At 41.2% G+C, this 17,229-nt stretch overlaps 1 protein-coding gene across 18 annotated transcripts in view; it reads right to left on the bottom strand.

The window, feature by feature from the left end:
- The window catches only part of RBFOX2 (RNA binding fox-1 homolog 2), a 623,882-nt gene that overhangs the window by 23,771 nt on the left and 582,882 nt on the right, over window positions 1–17,229 (bottom strand). For 14 of the 18 annotated variants that reach the window (XM_073592800.1, XM_073592799.1, XM_073592790.1 and 11 more), the window contains one exon: window positions 14,764–14,836. In XM_073592800.1, the coding sequence (XP_073448901.1) occupies window positions 14,764–14,836 (73 nt within the window). Of the gene's footprint in view, window positions 1–7,156; window positions 7,204–14,763; window positions 14,837–17,229 lie in introns of all 18 variants that reach the window. The other 4 variants (XM_073592784.1, XM_073592791.1, XM_073592785.1 and 1 more) reach the window with 2 other exon arrangements.

Below are 17,229 nucleotides of genomic sequence, written 5' to 3'. Positions count from 1 at the left end.
ATTGTTAATATGTCTTAACCCCTTCACCACAGAATGGGTACAGGGATCCGCCACTTACATGAGATAACAGTAATACACCTGCCCCTTGCAGAGTTGCACGAGCATCGGGAGCGTGCGGCATGCATCTGGCACAATGTCGTCGTCATTGTGCAGGCGCTGTGTACAGCTGACTCACAGCGGTTCATCTTCGGCAGCACTGTTGTGGTTCGCGCTGCGCCTGCGCAGTACAGGGGGGGGGGGGTCATTATCCGCCGGGGGGACCTTTCTTGGCAGAACACCAGGCTAGCCAAGTCCTTAGCATCTAGCCCTTACCCTTCCTCAACCCATTCCTACTCCAAATTAGGAGGCTCAGGGAAGGGGGATCTGTCAAGCGTCTTGCCACCCTGCGGGATTGAGGCAATCATGCCAGCAATCCTATGCTCTAAGCCTCTAACCCGGCTAGGGCTGAGGACAGTTTATAAGATAAGGAGAGAGGGCGCCTCTGAGTGTAGATGTTTCTAAAACTTTACTAAAACATACGGTTTATGAACTCACATTTATGTGGTAAATACAAGCGTTGACTGTAGGCACAATATCAATCAGGTGCAGCAGCTCAGATTGCATTAAAACCTCTGGTCTCTCTAGGGATACAACACTAGGCTCATGACTAGGCTCCTCAGAAGCTACTGACAACATAGGTGTGCCTTTCCCTGTAGTGTTTTTTTTTTTGAAGACATTACAAGCCACAAAAAGGGAGTACTTGGGTTTAGTATTTTACCCCAGAAGAGACCCTTTAACAGGGCTCACCAAGCAACTATGCAACAATCTTGCTAAGCACTTTAGCCTGCCAACCAACACCTGGGAGACTCACGTGACCCCGGTAAGGAGGAATGAGTTGCTATAAAGTGAATGACACAGAGCCTACTCTGTCCCACAGCTGTCCCCTGGAAGCGCCTTATGTCAGCCATTTACTGTTTAATTGAGATGGCTGTGCACCGGAACGCTCTGTGCATGCACGCGGTCATAGAGCACACATGTGGCTGTGTATGCGCACAAACGACTCCTCGTGCGCCATCTTAGAGTTACAAGCATGCGTGGCTCGGTGTACACACAATATACTGCGTGGCAAGCCGTGTGTGCCCTGGCCGCCCAGTAGCCAGGAACGATCATGCATGCTGGTAAAAGCACGTGCGCCATGGCGCACCTCTGTGCACGGACTCTCCAAAACGCAAAACCGCTTAAGACAACAGGAAAAAGGTACACTAGCAGCTAGCCCAAACTACCCCTTGCGGTCACTGCTACACAGGTGTCCAGCCTTAGCTAGATTGACAGATTTTTACACACATGGGGCACCCCACAATAAGTAAATAAGGGGGGGGGGGGGGATTTCACTCACCTGTCCAGGCTCAGGGCAACCCTAGAAACTAAGTCCAATCTTCACCCATCATGGTGGGTTCCTGTCACTTGAGGCCCGTCAAGGACTGGGTACCCTTATGTTTTAGGGTCCACTCCCTTGGACCTATACAGCACCCTGCAGGAATGCCTTAGCTCTGTAGTGTCCAGGATTACACTATGCAGCATCCAGTGCCTGGAGATCGCATTACAGGCAAAAACTTTGCAGGATCCTTGCGTCTTCTTTGCAAGGCTGGGGTACCATTTATCTTAGCATATAAGCTTGTTTCAAATGGATCCGATCGGTCAATCCCTTGATTCATTTTAGAACCATGCTGGGACTTAAAGACCTGGAGCTCAGAGAGCTCAAACGTGCCCATCCACCTTGCAGACACTGGTAAAAAACTGAAGTACTTCCTGTACGGGAGGGGTTCACTTCCTGTCTAAATCCATGCTGGTTGTTGTCCCCTCCCGCTGACGTCATTTCCGGGATTCATGCTCCATGCTGACTCAGACGACGCGATTGCTTCACCAGTGTTCCCAGAGCCTGGGGTGTTCATCTGCTGGTTATCCTGGGACCTTCTGCTGCTGCATATTGTTATCCCTGGAAAGGTGTGATACACTGGGACCTCCTGATGCCAGATCACCTGCTTCATACATCCATGTTATGCCTCTTATCCTTGATCCTGTGTTTTTAATCTTGTTTGGGGATATTAAAAGTTTTAATTCTGCACTGAGAGGCGCCTTTTTTTTTCTTTTATTAGGTTATAAAAAAAAAATCCCAACATTTGAACATCTCAGAGAGCACTGTTCAATCAACCATCCGAAAATGGAAAGAGTATGGCACAACTGCAAACCTTCCAAGACATGACCATCCATCTAAACTGACAGGCTGGGCAAGGAGAGCATTAATCAGAGAAGCAGCCAAGAAGCCTATGGTAACGTTCAGTTGAGAGAATCTGTGCACAGGACAAGAAGAAAGCCATTGTTGAAAGAAAGCCATAAGAAGTCTAGTTTGCAGTTTGCCATGTGGGACACAGCAAACATGTGGAAGAAGGTGCTCTGGTCAGATGAGACCAAAATTGATCTTTTTGACCTAAAAGCAAAACGCTATGTGTGGCAGAAAACTAACACTGCACATCATCCTGAACACACCATCCCCATTGTGAAACATGGTGGGGGCAGCATCATGTTGTGGGGATGCTTTCTTCAGCAGGGACAGGGAAGCTGGTCAGAGTTCATGGGAAGATGGAAGGAGCCAAATACAGGGGAATCTTAGAAGAAAAACCTTAGAAGAAGACTGGGGCGGAGGTTCGCCTTCCAACAGGACAACTACCCCAAAACATACATCCAGAGCAACAATGGAATGGTTTAAATCAAAGCATATTTATATGTTAGAATGGCCCAAAGTCCAGACCTGAATCCAATTGAGAATCTGTGGCAAGACTTGAAGATTGCTGTTCACGGGACACTCTCCATCCAATCTGACAGAGCTTGAGCTATTTTGCAAAGGAGAATGGGCAGAAACGTCACTCTCTAGATGTGCAAAGCTGGTAGACACATACCCAAAAAGACTTGCAGCTGTAACTGCAGGGAAAGGTGGTTCTAAAAAAGTATTGATTCGGGAGGGCTGAATACAAATGCACGCCACACTTAGATATTTATTTGTAAAAAAAAAAAAAAAAAATGAACCATTTATCATTTTCCTTCCGCTTCACAATTATGTGCCACTTTGTGTTGGTCTATCACATAAAACCCAATAAAATACATTTACTTTTTTGGTTGCAATGTGACAAAATGTGGAAAATTTCAAGGGGTATGAATACTTTTTCAAGGCACTGTATACTGTGCAAGTAATAAAACAAATTTTGACAATTAAGCATCCAATGGCCAATGTGAGCAATAATTCACTATCATATTACTTCTAAAAGGGAAATGGAAATATGGGAACGGACAAACCAGGTCAGCACTTGCCCAACACTTAAAAGGAAATGTATGGTCTTACACACGGATTTTGTTTTCGATTTCTATATAGGATCAACTTGAGGGAAAATGAACATATGTTATTGTATTAGATGTATGTATAGTTTGTAATTATATATAACCAAAGGGCAGCAATGTTTTGATCATTACATAAGCAGGCTCTGCTTTTTGCTTTGCAGTGCTACGCAATGATTTACATTGAGAGAAGGAGCGTTACAAATGCTTCTCTAATTGAAAACAATGCACTTCTTAGGTAACAGCTGTTGAGCAGGGAGGTTAAATGAGGCCGAATCATATAACAGAACTCTCCCTAGTGACTGGTCTCTACAACAAAATATAGAAGAGCAAGTACTGAAAAGTGAGTCACATCAAAAATTACCAGAAGGTAAACTCTGCAGTAACTAATGGTATGCGCTCACTGCACATAACTATGCTTTCCTAGTAAGATGGCCATATAAAGAGAATGTGACGTTTGAGGCACAGGTAGAAACACTTCATCTCTAGGCCAAAACCTCTGCACTATACATGGCAGAGTTTGTGAATTAGTCATTTAAGAAAAATTAAACATTACAGCACTTTGCAGTCTCTGAATGATCCTTTGCCCTGCACCTTTTGCTTTCGATAATCTTAAGATTTCCATCGACATTGCCAGTCACAATAATGAAATCAAGTTTGATTAGATTCTGCAATCACGGCCCCATTCACACAAGCTTTCCAATCAGGGCCACAGTTTTTCAAGCAGACCTGATCAGAAGCTGTGGGCAAGTCTTTTTGGCAGGCAGATGTAAACAGATATGTGTGTTTACACCCACCTACCTCAGAGTACATCCAGGTCCAGAAAAAAAAAAAAAAAGGATAAAGGACTGAATCATTTTTCAAACCCTAAATGTGACCGATTGGAGGCAGACTAATTTAAATCGATGCAAGTTGTTTACATCTGGTCACCCATAGAGCCATCACAGGTCCTACAACATCTGTCAAAATTTCGACCAAAAAATAAACAAATAATAATAAAAAAAAAAAAAAGGGCAGGGATGTCAAGTGCGACATTTGCCCTGTTCAGCTCCAGTTCAGCAGGGGCTCTGTTCAAAGATCTGTTGTTGAATAGAGAGAACACAACTGCGTGAAAGGGCCCTAACCGCGACAAATTTGAATTGTGTTATATCAGGCCAGTCAATTTAAGGAGATGAAAAGCCAGCAGTATATTTGGAATGGCGAGGAACAATTCATTGTTAGAAGATTAGCACATCCACATGCAGCCACACTTGGCTCAAAGTGTGGAATTAGACATTTCTTGCATAAAGTATAACATTTCAACATCAGACTCCATCAATTCAAATAAAAGAGCTTTTTTTTATATAAATTAGGGAAAGGTTCAAATTTTTGGTGGCAGGTGACAACTGCACTCCCATTTCTAAGACCCCTTTCACACTGGGGCGCTTTGCACTGCCACTCCCGCCCCAGTGTGAAAGGGGTCTTATGTAGACATTACAAGGACATGAGGTGAGGTAGGACTGGAAATCTAAAAAATGTGATATACAGTATATACTGTATTCAAATGTCTGAACTATGCCACAATATATTCAATGTGACTTACTCTTGTATGATATAAAAGTAAATCTGCCCCCCAAAAAATATTTAAGATTAGCAGATGTTGCAGAGTTAAACCTCATGACAGTTTCTTATATTCTTATAGATGAGCTCTTCTTGTTTGAGTTCTTGGGTCTGCACACCTGCTGTAGCCATCATGAGTGGGCCACCCACTTCTTTGTGGCTCTTCTGTTTATCGCATATTATGAAGGATGCAAGAACATGCAAAGTTGGGCAAAACGCCCAAACAGAAAGTGGCAGCGGGATCTCACTAAAACAAAAAAAAACATAAGTAGTCAGGTCACCAAGTTTTATCTATATCAAAATATATTACCATTGGGTGGACTAACCCCTAATGTTATAAACCAGCTATACTACAATACAACTAGGTCAACAAATCACCAGTATAAGCCTAACTTACCTAATTTTATTTTTTTGGCTGTTTTTAGTAGTGTTGGACAGGAAGGAACTGGATAGTTTTGGTAATTTAAACATTTAATATTCCTGATATGTGCCTGCTGTATCATGCACCTGTATGAAAAAGTATCTTGTTCTCTTTGTACTACTTCCTTTGTGTGAAATCCCTGGTGATTCAGCCAGTCCCTCTGCTTGCCTATCTCCCCCCCCCCCACAGCCTTTCACTGGTGGTTTCATCAATATGCTATTGCTTCTCCTCCCCCAGCTCCTATGCTGCAGAGAAACAAGGGAATGCGATCACTTAGAAAAAGGGCAATACATTTGTTATGTCCACACACAAATATTTTGCCTTTCATTTTAAATGGGTTGTTTTACAAGGTGATCATTTACAATCAGATTAAGTGTAAGCAGTATGTTGTGAGTTGCTATGAAAATCTAGTCAGTTGAAAAAACATTTGACTGTATGTCTGATTAAAAGATGGCTTTTTAAATGATTAGACAGAGTCTAATGATTTACTCATCTATATCTGAAGTGAAGGATGCGTAACATTTTAAAATCATCTCTGTATGCATCCCATCTACCTAGAATGCCGGATGATTTCACCATAAACTTATGTGGGTCTAGAACACATGGGATAGTATGCCAATGGAATTTGCCATGAGATGGATAGCGGAGCACAAAAGTGTTTGCATCTCCAACCTATGCAGACTAACTGTTTAAGCAATGCCTGTATTAGCATAACACATCCTAAAAGTTTAAGGTTACCATTGGCTCATAGTACATTGCAGGATGCAGGCTCTAGCTCCAGTCATGCTGCACAATGATTAGTCCAAAATGGTGCCCTGGATTGGTCTGCGTGGCATTTCATCTTGCTTTTTGGAGCCTGCATGCTGCAATGCCACACCCACAATTTGCTGCAGTGCGAGTAGTCTTTACCTTAATGTCTGTCACTTGTTCAGAAAGTCTACTGCTATTGTTTCAGTGTGTGTTAAAATGGGGTGTGATTTTTGCAGGTGTGGCTACAAATGAGGGTGCGGTGTTAGTAGGCCATCTCAGGGTTTCATTTTTAAAATCTGGTAACCTCAAAGATGGTAAACTGCTGCACACACCAAGGCCCTGTCCACATTTGTTGATTTGGGGCAGAACAGCCACAATGCACGCTTAAGTGGCATTATTCTTAATGGAACCCCAATTGCAGTGGGATTTTGCAGTGATTGTCGCATGACAACACCTGCGTTTTAAAATCACATGAATCTTGTCGCCAAAAAAGGAACAGGAGTGTCTTTTGGGCAACATCTGCACATGGGGCAGCCCACTTAACTGAATAGACTGCAATGTGCAACATGCTAAAACGCATGTAAATGGTGCTTTTAAAAAAGCAGATGGGAACGCTAGTTCCTAATAACATGAGATCTGAGTGGGGCTCTACAGACACTCTTCTGGGAATATGTAGAAAGCAAAATAGGTGGAATACTTGAAAATAGGACCCTTTGCCCACTTTGAACATCTAATGTCTACCTTTGAAAGTAAACATATCTACAAAAGCTTATATTTAAAACTTTGAATCTTGAAGCAAGAACTATCCATTTTCCATGCAAAAGGTGAAAAGTCACAGAAACAGTCTATTCTAACCAATATACAACAGCCAGTCAACTTGGCAGAGGCTGACAATGTGGAAGGAAGGGGGTAGGAAACCATGCTGTGTTTTCTCATTTTGTGTATAGGGCAATGAAAAAGGGCAAACAGTGAGCAGATAAGCAAAGGGGAGGGTAAAGAAAGGTTTTAAAGCATTACAAAGTATACATGTGTTATACACTCCATCCTCCAGTTACTGCAGTAACCTAGGATTCAAGAAGAAGCACAGTGAACAAACAGCGACACACCACACTTTGAGGATAAGAAAAAAATTAGATGGGATCTCTACTAAAACTTTTTTCACATTCCTCAATTGATAAGATGAAAGGAAAATAGTAAGGCCTTGCTTACATGGGCTTCAGCTGGTATATGAGCAGTGTACAGCAAGCTTTTACAAGCTGCTTTGATAAAGTCTTAAAGGGGTTGTAAACCCTCAAGGTTTTTCACCTTAATGCATGCTATGCATTAAGGTGAAAAACCTTCTGTAGTGCAGCAGCCCCCTAGAGCCCCCCTTTTACTTACCTGGACGCGAAAGTTCCAGCAACGGGGACAAGCACAGCATCTCCAGCCGCTGTCTCAGGACCTCACTGGATATATTTATGCAGCAGGAGCCATTGGTCACTGTCAAATCTAGTGACACAGGAGTCGGGGGGGGGGGGTCGAGTCCTGCTGTCTGTGGAAAGCGGCTCTCCGAGGGGGCTTGAGAGAAAAAGAAGAGCACCGCTGAGGGACCCCAGGTTTCAGGGCTGCTCTTTGCAAAAACCTTGCATAGAGCAGGTAAGTATTGTTATTTTTAAAGAAAAACATATAATATTAGTGGTTGCGGGACAGTAAAATCCCATGGTTGAGCTGCAGAGGCAGTGGTCAGGGGCGTACACATAGGGCAGCCACAATGCTCTGCTTCGTGACAGGAACTCTACCTGGTCGCTTTTAGCAGGCGTACCACCTGCCAAGTGCTACTCATTTAATTGAAGGGGGCCACTCTGCAAGGCCCCACAACTGTGTGCAATGCGCATGGTTGTGGCATGTTAGTGTAGGGTGCAAGGGGTTAAATCAGGTGGCGAGGAGGCGATATATGCCTCCTCACTGACTGTCAAATGCTCTGAAGAGCAACTTGAATGCGGATCACTCTTCAGAGATTGAAGCATGAGTGAACAAGCCCTAAAAGAAAGTTTTAATCTAATTTTGTGAATATTCACACAGATCTTAATGGGAGTGCTGGCTGTCACTTTCAACAACCCGTTAGTCTTCAGCAGGCTTTAAAACAAGCTAAGTAGTTCTGAAGCTTACTGAAGCCTGCTAGCAGCTTAAGGTCCCATGCCTGCAGCTCTTGTCACCTTCTAAAAAGCGATCTGCAGTGCCTGTTTTAATGCTGCAAAAGACTGTTGTGGTGCAGCTCTATTCACTTAAATGGATCAAGTACAAGAGTGGTACAGTCCCAAGACGCTGCAGGTCCTTGGCTCAACCACCTTTTACGGCCACCTGGCCACCCATGTGACCGAGCCCATAACTGTTATTGCGTCTGGGTCTCCCTGGAGCCAATTTAAAGGCTTCCACAAAGCGTGCCAAAAGCTCTGCAAATGCTTCATAAAAGCTTGCTGTACACACTTTTGTTAAGCTTTCAAACTGAGGATTGTGTAAACAAGGCCTAAGAATTAAAACAGTTGCTGCTGCTGTGTATTAAGTAAATCATATCTAGGTAAACATGAAAGTCTGGACAGATTAGTCTGGCACTGGATAAATGCAAGCTGGCATCTCCAGCTAACAAGATGACAAGGTTGATGCAAATTCTATTGATTGTTTTTTTATACCCTGAATCCATCCACTGAATGTAAAAGCTTACAGCCACATTCATCCACTCTATTTTGACAGTCATACTTCTGCTGTAACCACAACCCAGACATTCATTACTTATCCTAATCTTTCATCAGTTACAATAACTTTGGAAATGTATACCAATAGATTTACTCATACGCGTTTATTGATGCATTAACCTAGGGCCTTGTTCAAAGACTTACTCAAGTGTATTTTCCTGCACGGGAATGCACAGGTGTTCCATGCATCCCTGTGCAGGCAGTCCTATTCATGTCAGCAGCTGCATGGACATAGCAGACCGTGTGCATTCGGGACACTGCACTCGCTCAGCTGTCAAATTGGGAGCAGAGGCTGTGTTCTTGCACCTTCTGTGTCCCAATTGACATGAGTGGCACTACCTGCACAGGGATGCATGGAACATTGAACACAGACCTCGCACAGGCATAACTCTATAGTACATCCATATAACAAGGCTTTAAAGGGAATTTTTGCATTAAATCCTTAAGCGAATTAGAAGGGAGTGAAAAAGCAATGGGACCAGGATTACATTTACATACTTTTGTATGTAATGCTTATGTTTTGAAATTAAATTCAGTAAGATCAGTATTGTTCAGTAGCTCCAGGAATGATTATATTTAAATCAACCCTGCTTTCTTTTTTGAACACATGAGCTTGATTTAATTCACAAAAATAAATGTTGTGGCTAAACTACACCAGAAAAAAAAAAAGGTACTAGTTTACAGTGGTCTTCCTAAAATTTCACACGATTATCAACTAAAGTTAGTAAAAGGATTATTGTCATTCAGAAAGTAACTGAAAAATCCCTGTAGAACTCCAACTTGCGAGTAAACAAAAATATACCTATAGGATAGATTTAAAAACAAAACAAAAAAAAAAAAACGCATTTCGCATCAGTTGTTGGCTTCATGACGACTACGGAAGCAGCTCTAAACCCAACCTCTGGCTCCGACACTAAAGCTAAAGTGTTGGGATCAAAGTAAAAATGAAATAGGGGAAATACAAATCTTTAAATACATTAGGCTGCATAGTTCTAATCCAAGGCTGAATAGTGAGTCTTGCAGAAAGCTTTCAGATAAGCTGCTTGTATTTTTTTTTTCAGAAAATCATTTATATGGTCTTAGTTTGGTGAATAAGATTTTTTGATTAAAGTATATTTACAACTATGCAATAGGTTTATACATCAATCCACTTGCATCATTTCAAGAAATCTGCACAGTACTGTAATTAATAATGGCATCTCTACACTGCATGTATTTATATAGTGGCAATATTCACAGAATACATTCAGTATTCACGGAATACATACATCTATTCATATCAGTCCCTGTTCCACAAAGACAATATGCGCAACAAGCAGCAATTTGGCAGGAAGCCTACTATATAAACATGTTTTTGGCTTATGGGAAGGTACCAGAACATAGGCAGCTCATGCAGGTACAGGGTAGAACATTAGGGGTCCATCCACACTGGGCTGAAAAAAACAAAAAAAAAACAAAAAAAAAAAAACGCTCATATAAAGCTTTTTTTTTCTACAGGAGTTTAAGAGCTTCTAGGAAAGTTTAGGAGCATTTAGCTTTTTTTTATGGCAGAACATTTCTATCAAGAAACGCAAAACCTTTTTTTTCTGCCTTTAAACACTGAGCTTAACCATTTCAGCCCCAGAAGACTTGGCTGCTCAATGACCAGGCCATTTTTTGCGATATGGCGCTGCTTCGCTTTAACTGACAATTGCGCGGTCGTGCGCCGCTGCACTCAAACAAAATTGACGGGTTTTTTTTACCCACAAATAGAGCTTTATTTTGGTGGTATTTGATCGCCTCTGCGTTTTTTGTTTTTTTTTGCGCTATAAACGAAAGAACGACAATTTTGAAAGAAAAACAATATATTTTACTTTTTGCTATAATAAATATCCCACATTTATGAAAATAACAAATTTTTTACTCAGTTTAGGCCAATATGTTGTATTCTACATTTTTTTTTTTTTTACAAAAAATATCGCAATGAGCCTAAATTTATTGGCTTGTGCAAAAGTTATAGCGTCTACAAGATAGGGGATAGATTTATGGCATTTTTTTTTTTTTTTACTAGTAATGGCGGCGATCTGCGATTTTTAATCGGAACTGCAATATTGCAGCAGACAAATTGGACACTTGACACCATTGACAATTATACTGCGACCACTGCTAAAAAAAATGCACTGATTACTGTATAAATGTCACTGGCAGGAACGGGGTTAACACTAGGGGGCGATCAAGGGTCTGTGTTCCCTAGGTGTGTTCTAACTGTAGGGGGGATGGGACTGTCTAGCAGGAGAGAGAGAGATCGGTGTTTATACATAGTATGAACACACGATCTGTCTCTACTCCCCTGAAAGAACCAGGATCTGTGTGTTTACACACACACAGATCCCGATTCTCGCTCTGTCACGAGCGATAGTGGGAGCCCAGCAGTCATTGTGCCCGCCGGGCACTCACATCGGCTCCGGGCACACACCTCTGGTGGCGCACGCGCCCCCCTAGTGGCCAAAAGGCGAAGCGACGTAAAGTAACGATGTTTCGCCCAGCAGCGCCATTCTACCGCAGTAGAACTGCGGCGGCTGGTCGGCAAGCGGTTAAAATATGCCTCTAATCGTCCTAATGTGCATGGACACATAACATTGAGCTGCTTCTACAGGCAAAAACGCAAAGCTCCTGTAGAAGCTGCATTTTTTTAAACAAACAGGTGGGGTTCTTGCGAGCCACAAGTGGACCAATGCCTCTAAGGGGTAAAACAACTATATTTAAAGCAGCAAACACTTCACCACGTTTCATTCCGTGTATTTGAATATAAATAAAATCAATTGTGCTCGCGCTAAAAATGTGAATTGAAAAAAATATGAATATATATAAACTGAGTATAAAATATAAACTAATTGTGCAAAAATGTTAAACCATAATTAGTATGCTAATAAAAACATACATGTAAAAATATATATATATATATATATATATATATATATATATATATATATATATATATATATATATATATATATATATATATATATATATATAATGTGCAATCCTTATATATAAAATTCACAAAGTGCATCCACATAAAAGTGCAATCCTTATATAAAATGCTGAAAGTGCATCATGCATGAATATAGACCTAATTAATAAGTGCAAATCCTGTGACAATCAAGTGTCCAAACAAAATACGATCAGTAGATTCAAACTGAAACAAATAAGTGCAAGAAAACAGTGTCCATGAATGAAGTGTTCATCAAGCTTCTCCTGAAAAGTGTCCAAATCACAACAAGCTGGATGTGCTCTCCCGTGATCCCCCACTTGTGCTTGCGCTCACCTCTATTCGTGTGACACGGTAGTTAAACAGTGTCAAAACACGCATTGGGGCCACTCCTGGGCTCACTCAGGATGCAATGATGTATGTCCAATCCTCACAGGTAAAACATCATTCATAAAAGAGAAAAAGAAAGCTCCATGGTGTAATATAGTAAGGGATTTATTTAAAGTAAAAGAAGTTCCTCCAGGAGGGTACTCACAGTATGCAGGTGCTACAGTGCACCAAACTATACAGGTGTATTTCGTTTAGCAGCGGCTCGTATGGCGTGCGGTGTGGTGTATATTCCTCTCCTTCCCTGCTGACAGCTCCGTCCTACCCGGCGCGTATTCGGCACAGGGATCACATGCCTTCCTCTGGGGGATATATCCCCCAGAGGAAGGCACGTGATCCCTGTGCCAAATACGCGTCGGGGAGGGGTAGGACGGAGCTGTCAGCAGGTAAGGAGAGGAATATACACCACACTGCACGCCATACGAGCCGCTGCTAAACGAAATACACCTGTATAGTTTGGTGCACTGTAGCACCTGCATACTGTGAGTACCCTCCTGGAGGAACTTCTTTTACTTTAAATAAATCCCTTACTATATTACACCATGGAGCTTTCTTTTTCTCTTTTATGAATAATGTTTTACCTGTGAGGATTGGACATACATCATTGCATCCTGAGTGAGCCCAGGAGTGGCCCCAATGCGTGTTTTGACACTGTTTAACTACCGTGTCACACGAATAGAGGTGAGCGCAAGCACAAGTGGGGGATCACGGGAGAGCACATCCAGCTTGTTGTGATTTGGACACTTTTCAGGAGAAGCTTGATGAACACTTCATTCATGGACACCGTTTTCTTGCACTTCTTTGTTTCAGTTTGAATCTACTGATCGTATTTTGTTTGGACACTTGATTGTCACAGGATTTGCACTTATTAATTAGGTCTATATTCATGCATGATGCACTTTCAGCATTTTATATAAGGATTGCACTTTTATGTGGATGCACTTTGTGAATTTTATATATAAAGGATTGCACATTATATATATATATATTTTTTTTTTTTTACATGTATGTTTTTATTAGCATACTAATTATGGTTTAACATTTTTGCACAATTAGTTTATATTTTATACTCAGTTTATATATATTCATATTTTTTTCAATTCACATTTTTAGCGCGAGCACAATTGATTTTATTTGCATTTTTTTTAAGCCAGTGTGCATGGACTCATAAGTGTCACCAGTGTCCTAGGTGAGATTTAAACCCAGGACCTGGTCTGTCTCTTATCAGAAACAGTGGGGTTTATATGGGTAAATGAAGACCTTTAATGCAGTATAGTAGAAGGGCATACAAGTAAAAGTGAGGCATAGGCAAATTTAAAAACATAAATACGTATTATAAGGCTGTCAACTACTGTATGTAACCACTTTTTCCATAATAGTGCTAAAGTGCCTACAACACAAGAAAGTAGTAATTAAAGAAACTAAAGTAACTTTTTTGGGGAGGGATATAAATGTAAGATAAGCTTGATGTAAACGTTATCAATGGGTATTAAATGCTTCCATGTACTCTTTGTTAATCTATATGTACATGGCGGTAGCCATATACGCTCACTACATACTCAGGATCCACTTCATGCTTTGTAGTGCTATCCAATAGTTTTCTAGTCCTCACTTCACAAAATAAAAAGTTTATAGATCTGACAACCCACTGAATATATTGGCCCATAAGAATAACAAACATTTGAGCAGGGAGGCTGCATTGATTCCAATGAAATACAGCTAGCTCTAGTGCTTGGATCTACAAATCTCTACATTTAACAAAATTATAGAAAGCATGTAAATTGTGAAGGACACTTTAAAAAAATGTATTCAAAGGTAAGCAGTGCAAAAAAGTCACTAAAAACTATGTGTAATACATTATCTTTAGAGTATCTTTTAAAGTATGGTTCAGGTTTCAACCTCTACCCCATCAACAGAAAAAAAAAATTGATAGTATTTAATATAAAATGAATAAAAATTAAAGAAAAAAAAAGGCTAATGCTACAAAAGTCAATCAACTACACATGCTCTATCGACATGAAAGACTTTAGTCTTCATATACTAAACTAGACTTCACATGTAATATAGATATTTTCAGCCATGCGACTTGGCTCTGATTGACATCACTGCTGGCAACAACAATGCTTCGGTGAATAGCAATTGTTAAAACTTCGAAAATTCAGCCTTTGGCAGTATTATGAACCTCCTGCCCAAAATAGAAATTTCACTATAAATCCAGATTTCTTCTTGTGTAAAAATGCAGGACCTGTAATACTTCAAGCACTGAACTATGTTAAAATGTTGGCAGAGGGCGAAATTCTATATCTTATTATGCAAAGTATGATGTGTATTACTTGATTTACATGGTTTCTAGGGGTATGCCATTTCTATGCCTAGCAGCATAGACCATAACCCACCAGCACAATTACATGAACACAAATACATCAACTAATTGAACAGACAAATACATGAAGACAATATAGTGAAGCATATTTAAATAGTCGCTTTGTCTCAAGCTGATAAACATCATCGTTTGAGAAGAGCCTATTACTTACCACAGCTCCCACTCCGTAACTGGTAGCAGGGGCCAAGGCATGATATGGGTCAGTTGTATATACCCTTCCGTATCTGTTGAGAGAAACATGCAATGTTAGAGTGCACATTAGGGAACCATAAGACTGCAGAAGTACACCACAATAGTAACACCATAAGGTGAACGGTAAGCAGAGTATCTAGATCTGTTTTCAGTTTAATGTTGGGTGCAATGAGCCAACACATTAGCTAGACTAACAGTTATCAATGGATTCCAATAGAGCGAAGGATTTCAAAACAAAATAGCTAATTAAACAGAGAACATTAGGTTGTCCACTGATATTGATGATGAAAATGATATTGCATTATATTTTAAAGACAAATTAAATCTGTAACCATTGTGCTTCATTCAAAATATTATATATACTGCTTATACACACTTTGAAAGGTAACAGGTTTCATCTTTTGCCTGTACAGACTTAAAGCTGGCCATAGTTGGTGAGTTTTTCTTTCCTGCAACCACAGATTGCAGGAAAGAAAATTACTCAATTCCATCATCAACACTGTGTTTATGAGGGAGCAGTCCTGGCAGGAAGAAGGTGATTACTGCTAGCAGTTGTAGCCTGAAATTGCATGAAAAATCCAACATGCTGGTTGTACCCAAGTCAATGGATGGATCGACTTGGGTACAATCAGCCTGCCCATACATGGTTTAAATCTTAGCCAGGCCTTGCTGAACTACCCAAGATGCAAACTGTCTATATATGGCTTAACAGTTTAAGACCCCTTTCACACTGGGACCGCAGCCGCGTTCGCGGTAAAGTGCCACTCGTTTTAGCGGTGATTTACCGCTGCTAGCGGGGCACTTTTAACCCCAAAGAAGGGGTTAAATACTCCCGTGTTACGGCGCTTCCGAAGCACTGTACATTGATTCCAATGAGCAGGATGATTTGGGAGCGCTAAATACGGCACTCCCAACCCACCCCAAAGCTGCTGCTTGCAGGACTCTTTGGAACGTCCAGCAAGTGCACCGCCCAAGTCACACTTGAATGAATGGGAGGTGGTTTTCAGTCGCTTAGCAAAGGCTCTTTCCAGCGCTTAAGCCCCTGAAAACTGCCCCAGTGTGAAAGGGGTCTAACAGAGGATAGGGGTTGATAAAAAGGTGAGGTCAGGTGATGACGGACAAGGACTGAGCAGGGGAACAAAAGTAAATAAACTAAGTGGATTCAATTTATTTTGAATTTTTGAAAAAAAAAAAAAAAAAAAAAAATTGTATTTAATTTTTACATGTTATACATAAACAAAACACAAGGGACAGAGAAGGCAACATACCCACTCTGTCCCACAGGCCTCACAGTGCCAAAAACTTAGAACACAGTTCAAGCTAGCCAAAGGGGCAACAAACATTCCCCCCCCCATCTCTAACCATCAGCTAGAGTCCAGGAGATACAGAACACCAATCAACCTCAACAATGTTCTATGTCAATTGTACGTTTGGATTCGGGATATAGCTTTTAGGATAATTGAGTATACATAGATCTCAGAACATTCACAGCAGTAGTAATAATTACCACCACCCATCTCCTATCCTACAGACTATGTAATCCTATAAGTGAAAAATGCAAGTCATCACATAGTAGTAGAGGGGTACAGCCATGCCTGCCATACTTTGTAAAAATATTTCTTACAGCCCCTGGAGGCATACGTAGCTTTATATAAATAGATTAGAGTTCATCAGACCCTTCCAGTATGACACAGTAGGAGCACTTGGTTTCTTCGAATGCAAAAAGATGGCTTTCCTACCAGAGAACAACCCTATGTTGAGTAACGTGCAATGAGCTAGAGAAGGAACAATTTCCTCCACCAATCCTATGAGACAGACTCTTTGCGTCATAGGGATTGGAACACTGAGAACCTCAGATAGGCAGGAAATGATCGCAGACCAGAAACTCTGGATCTGCAAACAGCTCCAAAAAACATGCTCCACATTCGCGGGTGAGGAGGAACACCGCCAACATTCATCCGTGGGAGATGACAGGATTGTAGCTACTTCCCAAGCTTTTATGGTGGCTTTCATTGACACATTCAATGGTAAATTTGATTTCGGGCCTCTGTACAAAGCTAAATCGCAAACGCTCATAGGATCCTAACTGCGTTGCTTCTAGGACTGTGGCAGATTCCCCATCATCCGCCAACAGCCAGCGTCTAGCAAAAACTATCTTACCAGCCAGGTATTTCTGCCAGTCTGGAAGCACTAACCCCCCTTGCCCCCAGGGTCCTTGTAATACCTTAATGCCTATGAGGGGTGATTGGGGAGATCACAAAAAGGACCCAATAATACTATTACATTTGTGGAAAAATGATTTGGGAACCCACACAGGGGAGTGTCTTAAAAAATATAAAAATTACCTGCAGGAACTTCATTTTTAGAAGATTTATATGCCCTAGTAAGGACAGGGGCAACCCTTTCCACACTTGTGATTTTTGAT

The sequence above is a fragment of the Aquarana catesbeiana genome, linkage group LG07 (genome assembly GCF_042186555.1).
Source record: "Aquarana catesbeiana isolate 2022-GZ linkage group LG07, ASM4218655v1, whole genome shotgun sequence".
In the NCBI taxonomy this organism is placed as follows: Eukaryota; Metazoa; Chordata; class Amphibia; order Anura; family Ranidae; genus Aquarana; species Aquarana catesbeiana.
This window is presented reverse-complemented; position numbering and strand designations above follow the sequence as displayed.